The sequence below is a fragment of the Polyodon spathula genome, chromosome 3, assembly GCF_017654505.1.
Source record: "Polyodon spathula isolate WHYD16114869_AA chromosome 3, ASM1765450v1, whole genome shotgun sequence".
Lineage (NCBI taxonomy): Eukaryota > Metazoa > Chordata > Actinopteri > Acipenseriformes > Polyodontidae > Polyodon > Polyodon spathula.
Genome location: NC_054536.1, coordinates 11164640 through 11187995, shown reverse-complemented (window position 1 = coordinate 11187995; position 23356 = coordinate 11164640). Strand labels below are relative to the sequence as shown.

At 35.7% G+C, this 23356-nt stretch overlaps 1 protein-coding gene across 1 annotated transcript in view; it reads right to left on the bottom strand.

Moving 5' to 3' along the window:
* Nucleotides 1–1229: 1229 nt before the first annotated feature.
* Nucleotides 1230–23356, bottom strand: part of LOC121312718 (cadherin-7-like) — a 37921-nt gene continuing 15794 nt past the window's right edge. Inside the window, exons 3-12 of the mRNA XM_041244417.1 lie at nucleotides 21444–21738; nucleotides 19745–19864; nucleotides 18217–18384; nucleotides 16131–16318; nucleotides 14988–15241; nucleotides 11223–11359; nucleotides 9663–9784; nucleotides 8278–8395; nucleotides 7051–7302; nucleotides 1230–3181 (exon numbers count right to left, since the gene is read on the bottom strand). Of these exons, the coding sequence (XP_041100351.1) occupies nucleotides 2688–3181; nucleotides 7051–7302; nucleotides 8278–8395; nucleotides 9663–9784; nucleotides 11223–11359; nucleotides 14988–15241; nucleotides 16131–16318; nucleotides 18217–18384; nucleotides 19745–19864; nucleotides 21444–21738 (2148 nt within the window). The 3' untranslated portion in view covers nucleotides 1230–2687. The remainder of the gene's footprint in view (nucleotides 3182–7050; nucleotides 7303–8277; nucleotides 8396–9662; nucleotides 9785–11222; nucleotides 11360–14987; nucleotides 15242–16130; nucleotides 16319–18216; nucleotides 18385–19744; nucleotides 19865–21443; nucleotides 21739–23356) is intronic.

Sequence of the window (23356 nt, the reverse complement as noted above, 5' to 3'; positions counted from 1 at the left end):
GATGGCAGGGTCATTCACCAGACAACCTGTAGATCTATAGATAGATATATCTAGAGAGATATAAAGGTAGAAAAAACAGTGATTGTGTGGCAGCGGTAACTGTGCAGCTCACTGAATCTGAGGACATACGTTTGAATCAAGGCATTCTGTAACACAAACTAATGCAGAGCCATAAATCCTAGGCGTGCATTGTTCATGTAAAATGTTAACTTTGTGGCACTTTTTATAAATGATATCCACCACTGCATGGGGTTTCTGCTGTGTAATATACATAACATAGACACAGATGTCTGTGAGCAAAATGCTCAAGATGATCTACCCATGGTAACTGACATCGGTTGGGAAACAGAATATTGAATTATTGTATATATCAGCACCTCTACACCTCTACTAGCACTAGATTATGTTCTGGACGAATCTTGTCTGTATTTTGCTGTGGTGTGGGTTTGTTTGGTTTATACAGCTGACTAGTTTATATAGCTAGCTTATTCAGTGTGGACAGGGCAAGTGGTTGAGCCATTGGCTGTTATCTTCCACTCCCAAACTCCACCCAATTCACATATTTTGTAATTCCCTGATTTGTCCTCAACTTCCTTGCAGCTCCCAGGCATCTTTGAAATGTATCCACTCTGGGAAGTTTTTGACTTGCTCTCCCCAGTTGGAATAGTCTCTGCTATCATCGTACATGCATCACACAATGATGACAATGTGACAATGACAATCACAATCCTGTATATCAAAAGATGCTCTTTGCACTGAAACAGATCCACATTTTTTTTCAGCTTTTTTTATTTAAAATTATACACGTGACTTAATGTCCTGAGCAATATTTAAAATTCTATTACAAAACTCTTACTTCAGAATGTACAAACGGAAGCAAAATGTAGTGGGGATAGACCATTAGAAAGAAGATGGATTTACAAAGTTGTTGGGTGTTATTTCATGAATTTGAACTGAAGGTCTCTTGGAATAATGAAGATCTACAATGTGATAGGGCTGATACAATACAAATCCCAGGCAGGTCGCTGTTAATTACAAGTACATTTTTTTTGTTTGTTTTTTAAAGGGACATTTTTAGAAATGTTAGCCTGAATAGTTTAATTCCAAATGAAAATTCATTTTCCAGGAGTCTGACGTCCGGGTCACTGTGAAACTAAGTATCATTCCAGATATTGGAATCTGGATAAGATATCAATCTGGATAAGAATTAGGAACTTGTGTACCTATTATTTAATCAGCCTTCCCAGATTCCTCTCGAAACTATTTCCAGCAAAATTATTTCTGGTCACCACTTTTCATATCTTATGCAGCTGAATGAAATTACTAAATTATATTTGAGTTTAAAATGTTATTTGTTTAGTATACAGAGGATAGTCCTTCCCTAATGCTAACATTAAATATGACTTTTAGTAACATTGATATAATTTATAAACACAATGTTTGATAAATATGGTAAGAATAAAAATGAAAAGTTGCTGTAATTTATTAATAGAGTGCATTTATCATCACAAAATAATTCTGATACTTTAACTGTAACTTTGAAAATAAACTAACACCACATGATAGTCTTTCTGCACAATACAACACCATCCCCCTTTTTAACCTTAAACTGCAATGTAAGACATGATGTGGTTGTAATAAAGTTTTGTATGTTCGAACCGATATATACAGTAATTTAAAAGTAAAATGCTGACTCATCTGTTATGATCCTGCGAAGGCTGTTTAGTCAGTTAAAGAAGGAATGTTTAGATGTTTCATTCAAGTTCACTATGATGGTCTGCAGCTTTCTGAAAAAAAGTGCTCTCATCATTCTTTCATCTTCCCAGGCTTCACTTACCTTATATAAAAGTAGACAATATCAACATGTTTACACGTTATACAAGCTGTGGAAAAACAGGGCTAAACAGAGACTAACATCTGTAAATAAATTCAATACCTTTTATCAAATACGAAAATAAAACCACAGTAACTCTCCTGTACTAATCAGAAGATTAATGAAGTCTTAAACAGACAGAAGATACATTTCAAGCATACATACATTCTGCTGTCACTGTTTAGAACCTGTTTTTAAAATTGACTGACATTTTTAAAATTGCAACTGTAAAATCTCTTTTACATAGTAATAGAGCAAATACTTTACTCGACCTGTATTATACAGATCCCATTACGAAACAGTGACCTGAAAACCACTCTTTTGATGGTAAGTCCATTTTACATTTTCCTTTTTTAAAGGACCCACATATATCTATAACCATAAAAGCATACAAGCAGTACCATAACTGAACTTGTACTTTAATTTGCTACAGCCAAAAAACATTAGATGCCATGCGGAGAACAGTAAACATATGGAAAAATTGCTGTAATAATACACAGGTTTTCAGGTTTAGCTTGGCAGTGGAATGAGAATCTCAGCACCATTTTGTGATTTTGATGCAGCATGGGCCTTGCCTCTTACCACATGAGCCATTATCCCAGGTTAGCTTAAAACAGTTATCTAATCAGAGATTACTGAGATTCTAATGTTATTGAAATAGTTAATTGCTCATTTTACTCAGTCTCTTGGGCAACTCCAAATCAGGTACAAATGCACAAACCTTAAAGGTTAGAATTGTTTGTATTTTGTTTCTTCATATCTTTACACCATCAAGCTAAATGTCTTTAAAGCCTTCTCAAAGTTAGCTCCAAGGCTAAGAGAATACACTGTCCTCGCTGTTTCCATACATGTCTGCCAGCTTTTTGAAGCGAGGTCCCCAGTCACTGAGGTAATCATAATTCTGGTCTGAGTCTTTGTTCAGTGACTCCAAGGAGCTGAGTGACTCTGCAACAGAGCCGCTGCCTTCAAAAGCGTAAGTCTGCAGGGAGTCATACGGAGGAGCGCTGGGATCGATGTCAGCTTCCTTTAGTCGATCCCATATAAACTCTCTAAAAATAACATTGTCTGGAATGCTTTTATATGAAGGCCTGGAGAAAAACTGAATTTCTGGAGTTACATCTCTCCGTGTCTTGGTATCTCGTATAACGTTGAGGTTCCTCAGAGCAGCCATATCGAAAGCCTCTGTGTCTTCTTCCCCTCCTCCTTCATCATCATAGCGGACAATGTTCTCTCGAATATCCCGCTCCTCATCAAATATTAGGGGTTCCTTCTTCCGCCTTCTCATTGTGACAATGAGCAGCACCAGAACTAGAAAAAAGAAAAACAAAATTACTTTCTAAATGACTAACCCATTACATTGTGCAGCACACTCAATTTAAAATGTATCTCCATTTTCCCTTTCCCTGTTCAAAACTAGGGTAAAAATACAATTACTGAATGTCCTTCTCAAAGTAGAATTAATAATGACTGTGGAAGCTATCTGTCCTTTGATATTTCACAAGGGGTCTTACTTCATACTTGGTTTAGAGAATCAGCAAAGATAAGAACATAAGAAAGATTACAAACGAGAGGAGGCCATTCGGCCCACCTTGCTCGTTTTGTTGTTAGTAGCTTATTGGTCCCAGAATCTCATCAGGCAGCTTCTTGAAGGATCCCAGGGTGTCAGCTTCAAAAACATTTCCGGGGAGTTGGTTCCAGACCCTCACAATTCTCTGTGTAAAAAAGTGCCTCCTATTTTCTGTTCTGAATGCCCCTTTGTCAAATCTCCATTTGTGACCCTTGGATCTTGTTTCTTTTTTCAGGTCAAAAAAGTCCCTTGGGTCGACATTGTCAATACCTTTTAGAATTTTGAATGCTTGAATCAGGTCACCGCATAGTCTTCTTTGTTCAAGGCTGAATAGATTCAATTATTTTAGCCTGTCTGCATATGACATGCCTTTTAAACCCGGAATAATTCTGGTCGCTCTTCTTCTCACTCTTTCTGTAACAGCAATATCCTTTTTGTAGCAAGGTGACCAGAACTGAACACAATACTCTAGATGAGGTCTTACTAGTGCATTGTACAGTTTTAACAGTTTTTTTTACAAGAACTTAATGGGATACAAATTAGGGGAATACGTGAAGACTAAGATAAACTTGAAAAAGTTTTTAACTTAAGACCACTGACATAAGGCCCTATTTTCATAGGAACTTAGTGGTGCTTACCATTGAGTATGTGTGTTTTTGAGTACTTTACACAATTTTTCTATTTTCAAAAGCGTGTAAGTTGTAAGGTTACATGATGGTTTTCTGTGTAAATGTATGATACGTTTGAACTGATTATGTATAATATTGTTGTTTTCAAGTACGTTTCTCAGGAAACTACACAATTGTTTTTGTTAAACTTGTTAAAGACTATTAACATGTAATTGACTTGTGTAAATGTATGCTCATACGAATTTTCAAAGCAGACACCTATCTATCACAAAACTATCTGCGCTTACAGGTCTCCACCCTCTTTCACGTCTGGCTCGCCATGATCGCTTTCTTCATTTTCCTCTTCTGACTCGTCACTTTGAGAAAAATGAATTTCTTCTTCACTGGATTCTTCAAAATCTTCATCTAAACTACTTTCCTAGTCACCGATTTCTTCCCCCATCATCTCTGCAAATTCTTCAGGCTGCTGTATCTTTCTCTGCCGTCTGCTCTCTGCAATGATGCTCTCTCCAAGTCTGTCTCTGCGTTTCTCTGTTCAAATCGTTTTTTCTCCAACTTTTGAAGAGATACTCAGCTGGTTCCACCTTCTTTCCGATCAGAGATGATTGGGGAACACCCTCTGTCGGCTTTCTCCACTCAGAGCTGAAAAATGGCCTGTTAAAACAGTTTTTTTTTTTTTTTTTGCGATGTCAGACCCTGTCCGGCATGAGGCTGGAACGGATTTTTGCAATGTCGGACCATGTCCGACATAGGACCACAAAGGATTAAGCATGTCTATGTCACTGGTTTGATACAGGCAGTCAAAAGGGATCAAAAAGGTTTATCATAGTCACCAGTTAATTATAACCAATGTTACTGAAACTATATTGAAAAGCAGCAACAAATCCAGGTACATTCTTTGCTGCTGAAAAACGCTTGCTGCAATTGACTGCTCATGTAGACTTTTGACCAAACTAGAATACCACTGTAAAGGGTTTTAGCTCATTACATTTACATTGACCTTTATCTATTGTGTGCTTTTCTGTACCCAGGCCATTAACAATTGCAATCATTTTTGTTTTTGTTTTGTGGAATATCCAACTTTACTGCTGTTCTCTCTTCCTCCAGCTCCAGCAAGTTCTTTCTCCAATCTTTCCTCTGTTTACCTTAATAGAATACCACTTGCAGCTTATTGTAAGATGTAGATAAGACTGCCCTGGGGGTTTATTATTTGGCCTACCACCCTACTTGCCACAAACTTAAAATGCAGTGGGTTTTTTGTTGTAATAATGCATGGAGTGCATGTATTAAACTTCCCATAAAATGGCACAAATACAGGTACTAGGAGTTACAAAATTGCTATTGCAAGCGGTAAGACACCCTGCTGATCTCAAATCCTTTAATAGGTCCTGAGCTTCCCCATGTGCTGTACAGTAATATGCACTCTGCTATTAAACCTGGTTGCAAACTGAAATATTAGATTACAGTGCATCTATTACAATTATATATTTTTCTTTTGATGATTAGCTTAAAAACTCAATTAGCAGTGGTAAGGAAGTGTGATCAAATGCAGTGTGCAGTTTATCAGTATTTAGAGGGGCTGTGACCTCTGCTCGTTTTCTTCTGTCACTTGTTCCTGACCTTAAAATTCTCTACCTATACCCTGTGGGTTATGAATTATATAATAATAAGCCATAAAATAGACACTAATCTTTATGATAAGTGACATCAACTGAGACTTGTTTTCCTAAATTCTTTTGATTGCTCTTGAAAGTATGCAGGTTTTGTTCATTTGGGAGTATATGTATTTTTTTGTTACTGTATATTGTCATATAAAAATAAAAAGGCTTTAAATAATGAATGCCCCCCTCCTAATCTGGAGTTGTATAAATGGAGTTTGGTCAAGTATAAAGTAAGGGTCAAAACTGAAATATAGGAAGTGAGGTTATCCAAACTGCTTATTAAAAAGATAAACACGCTACATCTCTTTTTCCAGTGCAATGCACTGATGTAATAGAGCACAGACATACCCCCAGGGCAGGATGTACTGGCCAAAAATAACGTACTGCTATTTGACAGACTTTGAAATCATTTGAACCTTTATCATCTCAACATGTAAAAGGAATCTGAATCAATGCAAAGGAGCCCAAACAAGCTGGAAGTGATGACTCGGCCTGTTTCTTGTGAGGCCCCACCTATCCCCTCTGATGGCTTACTCTTATACATTTTGCAATGATGATTCTTCTTCTTCTTCTTCTTCTTCTTCTTCTTCTTCTTCTTCTTCTTCTTCTTCTTCTTCTTCTTCTTCTTCTTCTTCTTATTATTATTATTATTACGGAGAAAATATTTTTTATAATGGAATACAGAGTATCTATTTTTAATTTGTACACTTTTTATATTTAACAAACATACTATGCTTTTATCATGGAAGGTTCTGAAGCAATTCCTACAATTGAAGCATGCTGCGTTTGTCAGCTTTTTTATGCATTGTTAATTATTAACATCTCCTTTACAGTTTAATACATACACTGTTGTACAGCACATAGCATATTTGCAGTTAAAAGGCTCTTAAAATGTTTATTTTCTTATATAATTATTCTTCCTGTTCCATATTTTGGATCTAGGAACACTATTTTGATCTTCTCTAAGGGGACGGTTCATCTTTTAGAAAATATGTTCGGTCAATTTCTTGTCACATTACTATCCAATAATCCGCGGTTGCTTTACCTATACAACCCTACAGCAATGTCTATTTTGGTGAAGGACATGCTTAGCCCCCACTATTCTACTGTAATTCTCAGACTATAATGCACACCCTGTGTATAACACACAGCACTGAGCTGCCTTGAGTTACATCCCTTGTGTAACATTCACCTCTTGTATAGAGTGCACCCCTTGCATACCACCCTATAAACATGGCAAGTTAATGTGATGCATGATTGTGTTATACGAAAAATCAAATGACAAATAAAACACTCAAAGTGTATAAAGAAGATACATACCTAGCAATGTTAGAACACAAGCCAGGATTGCTATAAGGGCACCAGTGCTGAGTCCGGCTGGTAGCACGTATGCTTCAGCATTGCATGACTGGGCTGTACCATCTGGATCACAGTCACAGACTCTAATCGTCAGAGTATTAGTGCTGCTAAGGGATGGACTTCCACTATCCATAATAAAAATTGGCAACTTGTAAATAGACTGATCTTGTCTTCGAAAGCCGTTTCTTTTGGTCAGGATTGAGGCTGTATTATCTGAACAAAGAAAAGCTATTTTTAGCAATTACCACAAAAACAAACATTAAATAAATACAATAAGCATTTAAATATGAATATGTTAATATGCTGTGTGTACAAATTATATTTACAGAAAGAGTCTACGGACAATGCAAGACTAATGATGCATACATTAGTGTTACTGGCTTAAGGCATGGTCATGTTACTAAATACACTAAGACCTTATCATTAAGTACCAGATCTAATAAACAAGATTTTTCTTGTTGCTGATAATTGTCTGCCAGCTGATATTTGGAGTGTCTGACTCATACTGTACATTTTATGATTTAAAACAACAATTAATTTAAAATGCAATAGCAAAACTGGGAACTAGAAGTATTTCTTATTAATCCTATAGCGTTACTAGAATAATTCCTATTGATGCATTTGAGCATTTTTTACATGAAATCCACTTCGCTGCTGAAAATGTAACATAACTTGCAATTGACGGAGGTTGATTTGCAGCATAGGTATACAGTACAATAAAAAATGTGCACCATCCCTGTAATCATCAGCTATTGTTTATTACATTAATGTATTCAGTGTTACTGTGGTCACCTTTATGAAAACAACAAGCTCAATCCTATGTTGTCTACAGGCTCATTTTTCACAGCAGTCTGTGTTTGCACAACGTGAGGCATCGGAAAATGTCAGCATGTGCACTGCCGTTCACCCTAATTCAGATAAAGTGCTACAAACGCAGAATGTGAAAAGCTGCACTTAAAAATGATTGAAGCCCCTTCTGTTTTTCTTCTAGGTGTCCCAGTGATTTAAATAGCAGATTTGCAGTCATGACAGCTAAATCAAGGACAAAAATCACTTAGACACTGATTGCACCTTAATTAATGTCTAACTACCAACATAACTGTTTAGAATCAGCAGTAGAAGCCTTTCATGTCAGGGAAGGCAGTTCAGCTCAGAGTTATTTTATTGGAATGAATATTAAAGTCCCACCTTTGTTGTCTCGAAGGGTAAAGTTTAAATTGCTTGCTGCCTCAGGAGTCAGGGCAAAGTAAAATCTGTGACCACTGGGCGGTTCATCTTTGTCAACAGCACTTACTGTCTGGATAACCTGAGAAAAACAGGAAATGTGTCTGTCAGTATCATACAGAGAACTTGATGACTAGGAGAGTTTAATCTAATCCACGCTTCCTCAGAATAGCTGGACTGAGCCACTGCTTACCTAAATGGCTATAGGCAGAATAAGAAAGACACAAACTCCATTGGAGCACTGTAGCAGATTGTCCTTGGGATATTTTTGTTAAATCAACCTCTAGAAAAATTTCACAATAATCCCTGCAAAGCCATCAAATTTGAATTTATCAGCCATGCATCATTCCTGAAGACCCTTGTAATCTTTGCTGAATTGTTTTCCTTCCCCCCTTATCAGTTAAGAACCTGAGCTTCACCCAAGCCTGAAAGTTGGAAGAAGCATTCCAAGAATGGCCTTGCACACAGATCATTACTGTCATCAATGGACTAATTCAGGACTCTACTTGTAATACATGTTGCATTGATTAAAAAATTACACTCACCTATACACACCTACTGTAATACATATAAAATGTAATAGAAAAAATTCTACTAAAAATTGTTCTCTATGCAACACTAGGAACAACTGGTTCATATTTCTTCTTATCAAACATTTTTTATAGCAATTTACATACATATGAATACAGTTACTCACTATATTTTTTTCAGAATATGCAGTAAGGTGCAGTCCACACATATTTATGTTCGAAACGCAGGTGTCTATTTTAATGATCTCAACCATGGTGGATCTATGTCCTGCCGCCCTTTACTGTATTAATCTTGTTGGTGTTTTCGCCAGGGTTGGTTTATTGACCCACTTATTAACATTACTAAATACAATAACAATACAGTGAAATGAGGACAATAGACAATCATTTTGATATTTAATATATATAAATATATATATATATATATATATATATATATATATATATATATATATATATATATATATATATATATATATATATATATACACATATATATATATATATATATATATATATATATATATATATATATATATATATATATATATATACACACACACACACACACACACACACACACAGTGCCTATAGAAAGTCTACATCCCCTTGAACTTTTTTCACATTTTGTTGTGTCAGTGCCTCAGAGTTTCATGCATTTAAATGAGGATGTTTTTTCCACTTATCTACACACCATACTCCACACTGTTAAGGGGAAAAAACATTTTATTGAGAAAAAAATCAAATTTTATATATAATGTGTGTATATATATAATTTAAATTATAATCTAATCTATAGAAAACAGCTAAATGGAATACCTGTCCAGGCTGAGCATTTTCACAAAGAAAAGTTTCATATTCTATTGCAAACACTGGTGCATTGTCATTGATATCCAAAACAGAAATAATAGCGATTCCTCTTCCAACTTGCGTTGGGTCTTCTGTGAAAGTTAAAAAAAAAAAAAAAAAAAAAAAAGCATAAGATTAACAAAAACAAAACAAACATATATTTTTATACGTTATCTTTATGCTTGTGTATGCACTTCAATCCTCAGTGACACAGTTCATGCCACGGGAATGAATAGCAAAGAAAACTAATTAAATAAGTACAGGTATGTAAAATACATAAATACATATAAATCAGCACAATCAACAAAAGAACCATAATAGTTCAATTAAATGTGTAGATACTAGAATATGAGAGATGGAGAAGGAATTCACCGCCAATTAAAATGTTTTTTTTTTTTTTTTCCAGTGGGTAGGGTAGATACTGCATTCATTAACCTGCCTGTTTTGTCTGTGGCATTACAGCAATCTTTGAGAACACTTAATTTGCTGCAAGCCATCGAAAACAGCAGCTCAAGCAACAGCTAGATCAACGTTTCATTTTCTCGCTTCTCCCCAAAGCTATGCCACGATCTTAAGTACACTGAAACATTCGTATACGACTTCCTTCTAGCACACTTTGGCTAATTGGTGAACTCCATGAATTGGATCTGTTTATAAATGTTTTATATTTTCTTTAACATGTACTGCAGCGAGTAAACAATACATAACTACTGTAATATATTTTCATTAAAAAATATATACTTAGAATATATACTTAGTTAAAGGCATTGAATAAGACTTCGAGTCAAAACGGTTATCATTAGAATTTAAGTATCTTTTAGTATTTCTAAATTTAGGTCTATTAAGTGTTTACTGACTATGGCTATTAAACATTGATATGAACTAATTAAATCAATTAAATCAATAATATATCCATCATTATTTACAAAGGACAAGAACACTTGAGCTGTACATCTCTTTTACAGGGTGGTGCATGAGATTTAACCTTTGGAAATTGTATGAATAGATGTAAAAGCAACAGAGTTCACCACAGTGGTAATATATGTTATTGTTGTAGCTCTGCCAAATCATTTTGCCAATATACAGAGCTTTTCTATTTCATGTTATGTACAGTAATATAAATACTGTGCACACTATTGTAATGAACATATTTTATTTATTGATGCTTTCCTAGTGGGCAGTAGGCAGTAGAATTGCATTTAATATGTATTATAAACATTTTAATTTAAAGCATTCTAATATTACCAGTAACATCAGCCCATTAAATCCCAATAACTTTAGAAAACCCATGGGAATAAGTAATAGATGCTACTGCTGTGTTGTTGTTTTTTTCTTCTCACACTGCAATTAATTATGCAGGTACTGGCGCATGCTGCTTCACCCGGTAACCATTCATTGTTTTTACTGAGTGAAAAAACAAGTTTGCAAATAAATTCTTCTTTTGGTTTCCAGTGTTTATGCAAATGACCGCGACTCATTTAAATCTACCATAGTGCAAAGTCAGATATATTTCTTTTTTTCTTTACTTACGACTTTCCATTGCCAGAAGTGTGATATTGTGAACTGCGTTCGTTTCTCTGTCCAGTTGCTTCGCAGTGCTTATTACACCAGTGGTGGCATCAATGTTAAAAAATCTCTCAAGGTCAGTATTACGATCTATAGAATACCTGTAATAGACAGTAAAACAGACTAACTACAAGAAACCATTTATTAAACCAGGCTTAACCCCCCCCCCCCCACTCCCCCCCAGTCAGCACTGCTGAGTGTCAGCTTTCTAAACTGATATTGTTACATAGCATGATTATATCTTGGGAGAATAAAGAAATGTAAGTATCATATAGCTGGATGACAACATGGATGACATCATGAAGTTTGGTGACTCACTGACTAAAGTAATAAACCCATATTATTAGTACATATTAATTGTTTTTCCCTCCAGTCATGTTCAAAATGTTAATGTCCAATGAACAAATTGGACAGCACAGAGATAACATCCCAATGAGCACTATAAATAGGCACAATATCACACATATATATATATATATATATATATATATTATATATATATATATATATATATATATATATATATATATATATATATATATATATATATATATATATATATATATATATATATATATATATGCCAATATAGGAAGTATTCACCCCCCTTGGACGTTTTCACAGTTTTTGTGTTACGACATGAAATCTTGATGCATTTAAAAATGGGATTTTTTTTTCCTTTGATTTACACAACCTACTTAACACTTTCAATGTGTGAATTAATGGGGGGGGGGAACATGATTTCAGATTAAATACACCTGTCTCTGTAAGATCCCATAGCTGGGTAGTGCATTCAAAGTAAAGATACTACCATGAAGACCAAGGAGCTTTCAAAACAACTGGGATAAAGTTGTGGAAAGGCAGAGATCAGGGTAGGGGTATAAAAAGATTTCAAAGGCATTGAATATCCCTTGGAGCACAGTCAAGTCGATCATTAAGAAGTGGAAGGTATACTGCACCACCCAGAATCTGCTTAGAGCAGGCCGTCCTCCCAAACTGAGGAGCTGGGTAAGAAGGGCATTGGTCAGAGAAGCCACCAAGAGGCCAATGACAACTCTGAAAGACCTACAGCATTCCATGGCTGAGATGGGAAAAACTGTCCATGTGTCAACAATTGCTGAGGTACTCCACAAATCAGAGTGGCAAGAAGGAAGACATTTCTGAAAAATACCCATGTAAAATCCCACTTGGAATTTGCAAAAAGGCATGTGGGAGACTCTGAAAAGATGTGGCAAAAGATTCTCTGGTCCAATGAAACACAAATTGAACTATTTGGCTTAAATGCAAAGTGTTATGTCTGGCGAAAACCCAGCACAGCACCTCACCCAGGTAACACCATCCCTACTGTGAAGCACGGTGGTGGCGGCATCATGCTATGGGGATGCTTTTTATCGGCAGGGACTGGGAAGCTTGTCAGGGTAGAGGGCAAAATGGATGAAGCTAAATACAGGCAAATCCTTGAGGAAAACATGGTTCAGTCTGCAAAAGACCTAAGATTGGAGAGTCTACTTTCAGCAGGACAATGGCCCCAAGCACACAGCCAAAGCGACACTGGAGTGGCTTAAAAACAAGAAAGTGAATGTCCTAGAGTGGCCCAGTCAAAGCCCAGAATTAAATCTGATTGAGAATGTGTGGGAAGACTTGAAGATTTTTGTCTACCAACGATCTCCTTCCAACTTGACAGAGCTTGAACAATTTTGTCAAGAAGAATGGGTGAATATTTCACGATCCAGATATGCAAACCTGGTAGAGACTTACCCCAAAAGACTCACTGCTGTAATTGTTGTAATTGACTCAAGGGGATGAATACTTATCTAACCAAGACATTTCAGTTTTTTTTTTTTTCATCAACTGTTGTTTGACAATAAAAATTCTCTTGCCTCTTCAAAGTTTTGAATAGTTTGTGTAAATTAAAGAAAGAAAATGCATCAAGATTTGAGGATGTAACACAACATACTGTGAAAACATCCAAGGGGGTGAAAACTTACTATAGGCACTGTATGTGTGTGTATATATATATATATATATATATATATATATATATATATATATATATATATATATATACACACACACACACACACACATACACACACACACATGGTTTGCAGAAGTATTCACCCCCGTGCAAAGTTTTCACATTTGTTGGCACCTGAGCATACTCCACAATGCTTTCAAATTAAACTTTACATGTAGAATCTACACAAACTACTCCACATTGATAAAAGTATAAAAATGCATATAGAATGTAAATAAGTAAAATTTACAGAGAAAAACAAATTCATCTCAGTTGCATAAGTATTCATCCCCTTTGCTACTGCAGCCCTAAATCAGCTCAGGTGCTAATGATTAGTTTGAAGGGTCACAAAATTAGTGAAATGGTTTCAGCCCGTGTGTATTCAAAGTGGTTTAAATTATATTAAATTCCCCTTGGGTATATAAAGACTTTCAAGCTGCAATCACATAGTGATCCAACAAAGCAACCATGAAGACCAAAGAGCTTTTGAAACAAGTCAGGGATAAAGTGGTAGAGAGGCACACAGCAGGAGAAGGGTACAAGAAAATTTCAAAGGCGCTGATTATCCCTCTCAGCACAGTGAAGTCCATCATTAAGAAGTGGAAGATGCATCATACCAGCCAGACACTACCCAGATCAGGTCACCCTCCCAAACTGAACAGCCAGGCAAGCAGGAAACTGGTCTGGGATGTCACTCTGAAGCCAACATTGACCTTGAGAGATCAGCAAAGTTCTGTGTCTGAGATGAGAATCAGTGTTCACACATCAACAATAAGCCGGTCCCTACACAAAGCTGACCTGTATGGACGGGTGTCAAGAAAGAAGACACTACTCAAAAAGCCCCATCTTAAAGCATGTATGGAGTTTACAAACAAACATGTACATGATACTGCAGACATGTGGAAAAAAGTTTTGTGGTCAGACGAGACAAAAATTGAACTTTTCAGTCTAAATTCCAAGTGTTATGTCTGGCGCAAGCCCAACACTGCACATCACCCAGTCAATACCGTACCAACTGTCAAGCATGGTAGTGGCAGCATCATGTTATGGGGATGCTTCTCTTCAGCAGGCACTGGGAAGTTTGTCAGGATAGAGGGGAGAATGGATGGTGCAAAGTACAGGTAAATCCTTGAGGAAAACCTGTTTGAGTCAGCCAAGACTGAAACTGGGGAGGAAATTACACATTTCAGCAGAACAATGACCCAAAGCACAAAGCCAAAGCCACACTGGAGTGGTTAAACAAGAAGAGAATTAATGTTCTTGAGTGTTCCAGTCAAAGTCCTAACTTGAATCTAATCGAAAATGTATGGCAAGACTTGAAGATTTCAGTCCATTGACGATCCCCAACAAACTTATCAGTACTGGAGCATGGGCAAAAATTTCACAATCCTGTTGTGTAAAGCTAGTAGAGACCTATACAAAAAGACTCATAGCAGTAATTGCTTCAAAAGGTGCTTCTACCAAGTACTGACTTAAGAGGCTGAATACTTATGCAACCAGTAAATTTCATTTTGTATATTTTCTTTGCAAGTTTTGCTGACATGTAACCTCCTCCTCATATAACAGTGTCCAGTTTAACCACTACAGCTTTGACTAAAAAAAGTTCATTTGAAAAAATGTGTGCACATCATTTGTAATTAAAGAAAATGTGACATTATTGGTAGGGGGTGAATACTTCTGCAAACTACTGTATATGATTCAAAGCGGTATACCTAATTAGACTGTTGGAAGTGTCAGGGTCATGAGCAGCTACAGTTCCAATGATAGTCCCAACTCTAGCTGCCTCAGAAACCACCATTCTGTTAACCGCAGAAGTGAAAACAGGCGGTTCATCCACATCCTCCACAAGAATCTTCACATTTGCTGTATCACTGAATGGTCCCAGGCTCAAAAACTGAGGGTCGACGTTTTTGTTTGTGGCATCTATTCTCAAGGTATAGCTTGCTTTAGTTTCAAAATCAAGCTCCTGAAAAATGCAAAAATGAATGTTTGTAACAATCAATTAAAACACAGTAGGCATGGCTAGAAGTGGTATTGCATTATATAAAGCTTTAAGAAAAACTTTTTTTTTATAATGTCTTGACATTATTTCAAATTGGCATTAACAACAGATTCTGTACTTCGTCTATTCATTCTATGCATTCATATCCATCTTCTAGGCTAGGTAGCAAATAAATGAAGACAATATGAACATAAATTGTCACTCAAAGCAGAGGCACACTATTCCCTCAACAATTAACTCTGGTGTTTTTAACAATAAAAAATGAATGTACAAAGGGTTTCACTGACTGACAGAATTACACAGATAAAACCCAGACACAATACTGCCATAGCTCCTGCAATTGACCTGATTGTTTTGCAGCAGTGTTTAATGATGTTAATGTCTGATCTACAGCCAGAAACATTTTCATCAGACAACAGACCAAAGCAAACATTCATTTCATAATGTGAAACATAACAGTAACTAATAATAATAATAATATTAATTATAATAATAATAATAATAATAATAATAATAATAATAATATAATAATAATAATAATAATAATAATATTTCAGTATAATCTTGATGCAATGTGAACATTGTTATTCAATAATGCTAAATGCAATAATGTCATTACCATTATTATAACTAGGGCCAATGTTTTTTTTTTTTTTTTTTTTTTTAATACATAGATACTTATTTAGGCAATTCAGCCAAGTTTACTCCCTTTATCTGGACTGTTTCTCCCAATGTTCCATCAAATTTCTTCAATTTAGTAATTTTTTAATGCACAAATAATTATATTATTGTTTATAGTTTGAAGAAATGGTCTCATAATGATTTCTTCCCTATCATGTTGGTTTATCTTTACCTTTTGAAGAGTTATGACTCCCTCCTGCGTCTCTTTATCTGTAGAAACTTTGAACATCCCAAGGCCATCCCCGTCTATAATCCTGTAGTCCATTTCAGCATTTGGTCCCACATCAGCATCTGCTGCTTTTATCTTGGCAACCACCGAGACCACAGGCAAAGACTCTGGTACATTGTATTGATAGGATTCTGTGAAACCCAACACAGTTATTGATTAGACCATTTTCAAACTGGTGTCCCTGTTTATTAAACTGCTGTAGTGCTTTGCTTTTGTGCTTCAGAATTCGTGGACAGTTTGCTTAATTCTCACATAAACACGACCTTCACAAGTGAAAGCATCTGCAATGCAGCTTGGTCAACCTTTTGCTTCCAAACATCGTTGTGTAAATAATTATAGATCATTGGTTAAAAACAGAATTGTAAATGGAGTTTGAATTCTTGGTTTAAAGTACATTTTTACCCACACATTTTCACTTGAATCCTTACCCCAACCCCCATAACTTAATTAAAAATGCCCTTTTTTGCTCAACACAAATATGTTATCTATCCAGAAAATCTGCAGCAGACTCATGTGTTTTTTTTTTTTTTTTTTTAAGTATTTCTCATTGGTATTATTTTCTTTCAAAATGCTAATTTGCTGAACAGAGTTTGCCAGCTCATAATCGTTTTGATGGCTTTTTAATATACTGTGGAAAAAGTATTTCCTTTTCGAAGTCCCACAAGCCTGAGCATGCTGTGATCTGCCGAGCAAAAAGCTACACGAGACAGTGGTCAGGGTAGGCTTTGATAATATATTGATTCTGTCTGACGATAAACCCCAAAACAGAAAGAGAAGAGAAATTAAAACAATCTATCAGAACATAAATTTTGCATTAATAATGCAATATAAACCGTGCACCAAAACAGTATAACAGTTGGTGCTGCCTAGTGCATCTGTTAATACCTAATATTTTAGGTACCACTAAAATACTTGCTTTCTTTTACTAAGGTAGTACACAACTAATACATTAGCAGCAATTTAGCAGCACTATTTGGTAAAAGAACACAAGACCCAACTATGTATGCAGACTACACAAGCCGAAACACACCAGTGGTTCATGATTTTACAATTAGCAACTAATTAAAACTAGCTGGATCTGGCCTGATATAACTGCATGTTTCCATGGTTACTACTACACTTCTAAATACACCCTTCTGACATACCATGGTTGTTTACATATTATAAAATGAACATTCTGTTGTTTTATGAGAACAGCATATTGAAAACAACTCTGGTATTAGATACAGTCTATAAAATGCCTAAATGTTTAATTTTTTTGTCACTATGCTTTTGACAAAAGTGATAAATCAACAACAAATAAGCTCTATTACATTGCCCTGTTCTGGTCATGTGAGTTCCTGCTTTGTCAATTTTTCAGACTACAGGGTCAGAAGTATGCAGTAGTTTGCGGGTGTATTTTATACATTACAAAGTTCAAATCAATAATGTATAAAAGACAATTTAGAAACCTTCTTTATTTCGGTATGCTTTGTTATATACTTAAAACTAAAACTAAAAAATTATTTGTAACATCCTGTGACAAATATATATATCGCATTACTATTAGTGACACAATATATATTAATTAGATTAACCAACTTGTTATTTGGCTGTAAAATGTATCTGTGACATTTATTTATCTGTACACCATGTGAATCTATGTCTATTTTCATGGTAGCGAAAAGGTAAACACATTAATCAACTGATAATGTGATAACCAACTGATGTTGATGGTTTGTGTTTCGAGCACTTTGTGATGGTGTTCCACTATGAAAGGTGCTATATATAAAATAAAGAATGATTGATGGATTGATTGACTGATTGACTGGACGCTCCTCATGTACTTATTTCATGATAAAACTCCTACCATCCACAAGTTTGTTTCAGAATACCAACATTTCTAACTATACACTGTACTGTTGTGACTGTGTATTTATTCACATGTGAAACACAGATGCTGTGACAAAAACAGCATATTTTATTTTATTTTTTTAATTCAACTTTTCAAAGTGAAAACAAGCATTTATAATGTATTAAAGGCCCTTACTGCGTGTGAAGCGTGGTGGATTGTCATTCACATCAGTAAGGGTGACAGTGACTGAGGTTGTTCCAGATAGTCCTCCCATTTGTCCGACCATGTCCTTTGCTTGAATGACCAGAAGGTACTGATCCTTAGCTTCTCTATCCATGCTGGGAAGGGCAGTTCTGATGATGCCTGAAAAGAAGCATAGACAGCTACAGTCTATAGACAGTTATATAAACTGATGGCCCATTATAACTCAAATTAGCTAGCCTAGCTGTCATTCCTATCATGCTGTCTTTATGCATTTGCTGATTTATTGTCTTCTTCGTCTTACAGGTATAGTGCCTCCTAATGTTATCACCCTCATCTTGATAAATATCAGCATATGGATGTGTCCTGTAAAATATTAGCAGCAGTACAACAGGAACACCATTTGAGAGAAAAGATAAAAAACTATTTTTAAAGCTAGTACAGAACTTGAAGAAGTTTATAACCTCCTGCTGCTGCAAGTAATAGCAGAAGCATATCTTTTACTCACAGTTATAAATTGACAAGCAGGTTTCAGAGGAGGGTGGGGTAAGCTTTTTCTGATAAAGTAAAAAGCAGATAAAGCTTCTTTAATATACTTTAAGATGATAAACAGACACCAATTGAATATAATTATGGAATGCAATAGCTTTAATATTAATAGCATTAACTGGAGTTTCTCATTTGGAAGTACTGTTTCTTTCTTGACAAGTGTGTATTCTGTATCTCTTAAGTGAATTAAATCCAACCTGGGGTGTATTGTTGATCAATGCAAACTGACCCCTTAGGATATATCAGCAGTGACTTATTTACAAAATTAGGCAATTGATTAACTATCTGGCTTTATTGTGCTAATCTTTGGACTGTGGTTCCTTTTTCTCTGAACTGAGAATGTTTTACCAGGACTCAAGATGGTTTATTTTGCTGATAAAATAGTATTTTTCCGTATTCACTCAATGACTCGTGCAGTGATTTTGTGCTCATTAAGTTATAAAATGTCTGCGCAGGACAGCTGCGACTGGCATGCTGTCAATGTCAGGTTTAATCAGACTGCAGTTTCTTTTTCAGCAGTACACGTATTCTTGCCATTGAGCTCAGCCCTGACCTTCATAAAGGTGTTGTTCTTGCAGATCCTGTTTGCTCACCTTTGTATTCAGACTAAACTGGTACCAGTTATGTTGGCTGTCCATAAGAAAACGGTCTGAGGCTCACCTTTTTGAACCTAGGCCATATGCTGTCATACTGAAACAAACAGACTGAAACAAAGTGGACTCTGATTTGAAACCATGTGTCCCAATGGACATGAAAGAAAGAAATAGCACATCGGCATAGTGTATGTTCTGTTTATTTTACAAACCAAATTTATCATGCTGTACAATGTGGAGTAAAACTAAAGTGTGTATGTAACCTAATATGACAATTGTATTGCTCCACTACTCAACAGGACTTGCAAAACTAAAAGAAATGGACATCACATTATGTGTTTTTTTTTTTTTTTCAGGGTGTATAAGAATCAGGGGTTTACCTGTCTTAGGCTCCACTGAGAAGTAAGGCTGTCCCTGTAGAATGCTATAAACAACTCTGGCACTGTTTCCATAAGTAGGATCATCAGCATCTGTGGCTGTCACTTGCACAACTGAGGTTCCTGCAATTCCAAATCATTATGTAAATTATCATTTTAATAACGGCACAGAACCGTGACCTTCAAATCATGCGCTTTTAACTCTCACATATCAATTCAGTGCTTTAGTAAATGGGGTAATAGGCAGCCTCTTCAAAATCAGAATACATAAGAGCTATGATTTTAAGATTTAATAATGTGCAGTACTTTTGGTACAGATTTTTTGCATTATGACCTAAACCCATTACATAATAATACATTATTGTTGTGTTGTGTTTGTTTTTTAGATGCATACTAAAACAGTTGTGTTTGTGTTCCACCTGCACTGTTTGAATTCAACATGTTATAGGCCTGTATATTTTAAAAAAAAACAACAACAAAAAAAACACTTTGTCTTAAATTCAGATGAAAGCTAGGCCATGGACTAACTAACTAACAGTTAAAGCATATTGTCAAGCATAGGCTTCAAACAGATTTTTTGGGATTGTAGTATTAAAAGGAGTAAGCTTTCAAACCTCCAATATCAAATGAAAACTTTGCTGCTTTAATAGGTACAGATGTTTCATGTCACCTGGATCGAGAAGAAGTAAATGACAACGGTCTGAAATGTGATTATATTTTACAGCTACAGAAAACCTTTATTTATTTAAAAGCCCTTTCTTTAAGCTAAGATAATTAAATAGTGTTGGTAGTTGTTGTGCCAGATTTATTTTAAAACAAAGTTAAGAGTTCTTGAAAAGTAAGATTAAAAAAAGTAAAAAAAAAGTTCATTATGAATACAATTTTCCCTCTTAAAAATTACAGTATCACGATTGAATTGCATGTCAATTTTGCAGCTTTGTTATGTTTGTACTGTCATTATACTACAGTATGCAATGCCCATACCTTTTTGTCCTTGCCATGCTTTTATAATTCTTTTCTCCACATGCTTTTATTATGGCAAACTTTAGCTGCTGTTGTGGCAAATTCTGAGGGGAAAGTACTTGAACTTTTATTAAAATACTTGGTTACCCTTTGATTCATAAGTATGTAGGCAACAATATCCATAATTAAATGTTCCCTAGTTTATTTAAAGCCTTACAGGCACACAGTTCCAGTTGCAGTCTATGTAACAGTATGAGTGTTTTCAATATGCTGTGGCTTACTTCGTAGTTTAATCGGTGGGAATGCCTGCTACTTCACGTTGGCCCATCCCATTGAATGGGATAATTATCTCTGTACTAGTGGATCTAAAGCCTCTTTCAATTGAACCCTGTAAAAGCACTTGTACTTCAAATGTCCAATGCTTTAAACTCCTACTTATTAAGGTAATATTCAAATAGCAGTAATTGTATTAAAAAAGGCCAGAATTGCAGATCTAACAAGTCTTATATAACATTACATTCAAAACTTTTTAAATTGTTGAAAATCTGAGAATGATATTCGAAATCTAATCTACAGTAATGTGGGTGATATACCTTTGACTAAAGAAGCACTTTGAATCACTTCTAATAACAAGTGAATCAGTACTGCATTATATTGCTTATTATGAAGTTTAAAAACAAAAATGTAATTGACTTAATTTTTATTAAAAAAATTTAAAAAATGTATTTTTCTGACATACCCACTGGAGACATTTCTGGGACTCCAGCTGTGTAAGGCCCATCCAGAAACATTGGCTCATTGTCATTAATGTCTTGTATTTTAACAACAAATTCAGATTCAGGTTCAACAGGCCTGTTGGTGAGCCGGTCGACTGCCTGTGCCCGAAGGGTGTAATAGGCCTGCTCTTCACGATCCAGCCTCTTTGTAGCATGAATATCCCCTGTATTTTCATCAATAATAAAGATGGAGGTTGCCCCCTCGCCTGACAGGACGTATTTGATGTTGCCACCTCCTTTGTCAACATCAGAGTGAAGCTGGTGAAAAATGAATGCAAGGCAAGGTTAACTCACACAAATGTCAGACCTGTCAAAAATTAGGAAGAAATAATGTATGTGTCATATTCTGTAACATACAATTTGACTCTCTTCAGAGAAGACCGAATTCCAAGCAGTTTTGAAGAATTTTTAAAAGTGCTTAAAAATTAAAAAATCAAAACTTCAACAGTTAAAGTGAACTTCTAATGTAATTAGTATGAATTAATCTAAATGTCTGAATCCATTTCAAACTCTGTTTGAAACATGAAAGGTACACAATCTACGAATTGTAATATTTTAAATGTCTATGTAAAATACCATGTAACTGTATTGGCCTGTTCTGCTGGGGAGTAAAGCCTGAACAACATTTCAAACTCAGCATATTAGTGTATAAGCCATTTACTGTGCTTCAGTGATTAAGGTTGCTTACTGCTCATATAATGCGCAAAGAGTCACAGAAAATATATTTCTTCACTGAGCAATCATAAATCCAGATTCTCAATGTATCATAATAATTCCAAGTAGGGATACGTGCAAAAATATAATCTCAGGGCATTAATCTCTGTATTTGCAGCTAAATTCCTATTTGCCCTATCGATACTCAACTGGTTTCTAAAAACAGACAGCTACTGGGACTCCAACAGCATGGCAGGTAACCAATTCCATATACCACCCACAGTGAAAAAAGTGCCTCTGTCTTGAATCTGCCTCTCCTAAAATTTAAAATGGATCTACTACTTGTCTCTGCACTAAATTTGAATGGCGACTTGACTGACTTTGTTGACCCCTTTAAGGATTATAAAAAGCCTTCTATTTATCCCCTGACAAAATAGGTTATGTTCCCTCAACTTATTCTCAGAACTCACATCATGTAGTCTTGGGATTAGTCTAGTTACTCTTGTCTGGTATCTCTTCAAAGCCACATTGTCCTTTTTGTAGTATGGATACTAAACCGAACACAGGGTTCCAAGTGTGCTTTCACTGGGTTATTATGCCACCACATCTAAAGCCTCCTTGAGTTATACGTCACAATTTTCACTTTATTACCAAGGATTCTCTTCTATCATTTTAGTTACCTCCCCACATTGCCTTGATGTTGACAGTGCCCATTGCAACGGCAAAGTCTTTTTCATGTGTGACTAGTTCAGAACCACTCACTTCGTATTTGCATCCTACATTTTCATGGCTGGTATGCACCATTTTACAATACATTTGTTGTCATTAACCCCCTTAACAATACATTTGTTGTCATTAACCCCCTTTGAGGTCTGATGTCGGTCCCAGTCTGACATCAGCAAAAAGACGTCATACACAGGTCCCTTGTCGGTTTTTCTCCGGAAAAAGCTGAGAAAAGCTTTCAATGGCCAAGAGAAGACGAAAAAAAATGGAGGTGGATCTGCGCAATACGCATAGTCCCTTCAGCACAGACATAACACGTGCATAGACAAACAAGAGAGCTGCTTCCGCAGCCAGCGCGCAAAGAAAATCGCAGACATTTGCCAGGCTTTTTGAGATGCTATAGTAATGAAATAATGACTTGGATAGCATTATTGAGGAGTTTGGTGACAAATTGAGTGATCGGGAGATGACTTGTCAGTATGCACTACTATGAAGAGAT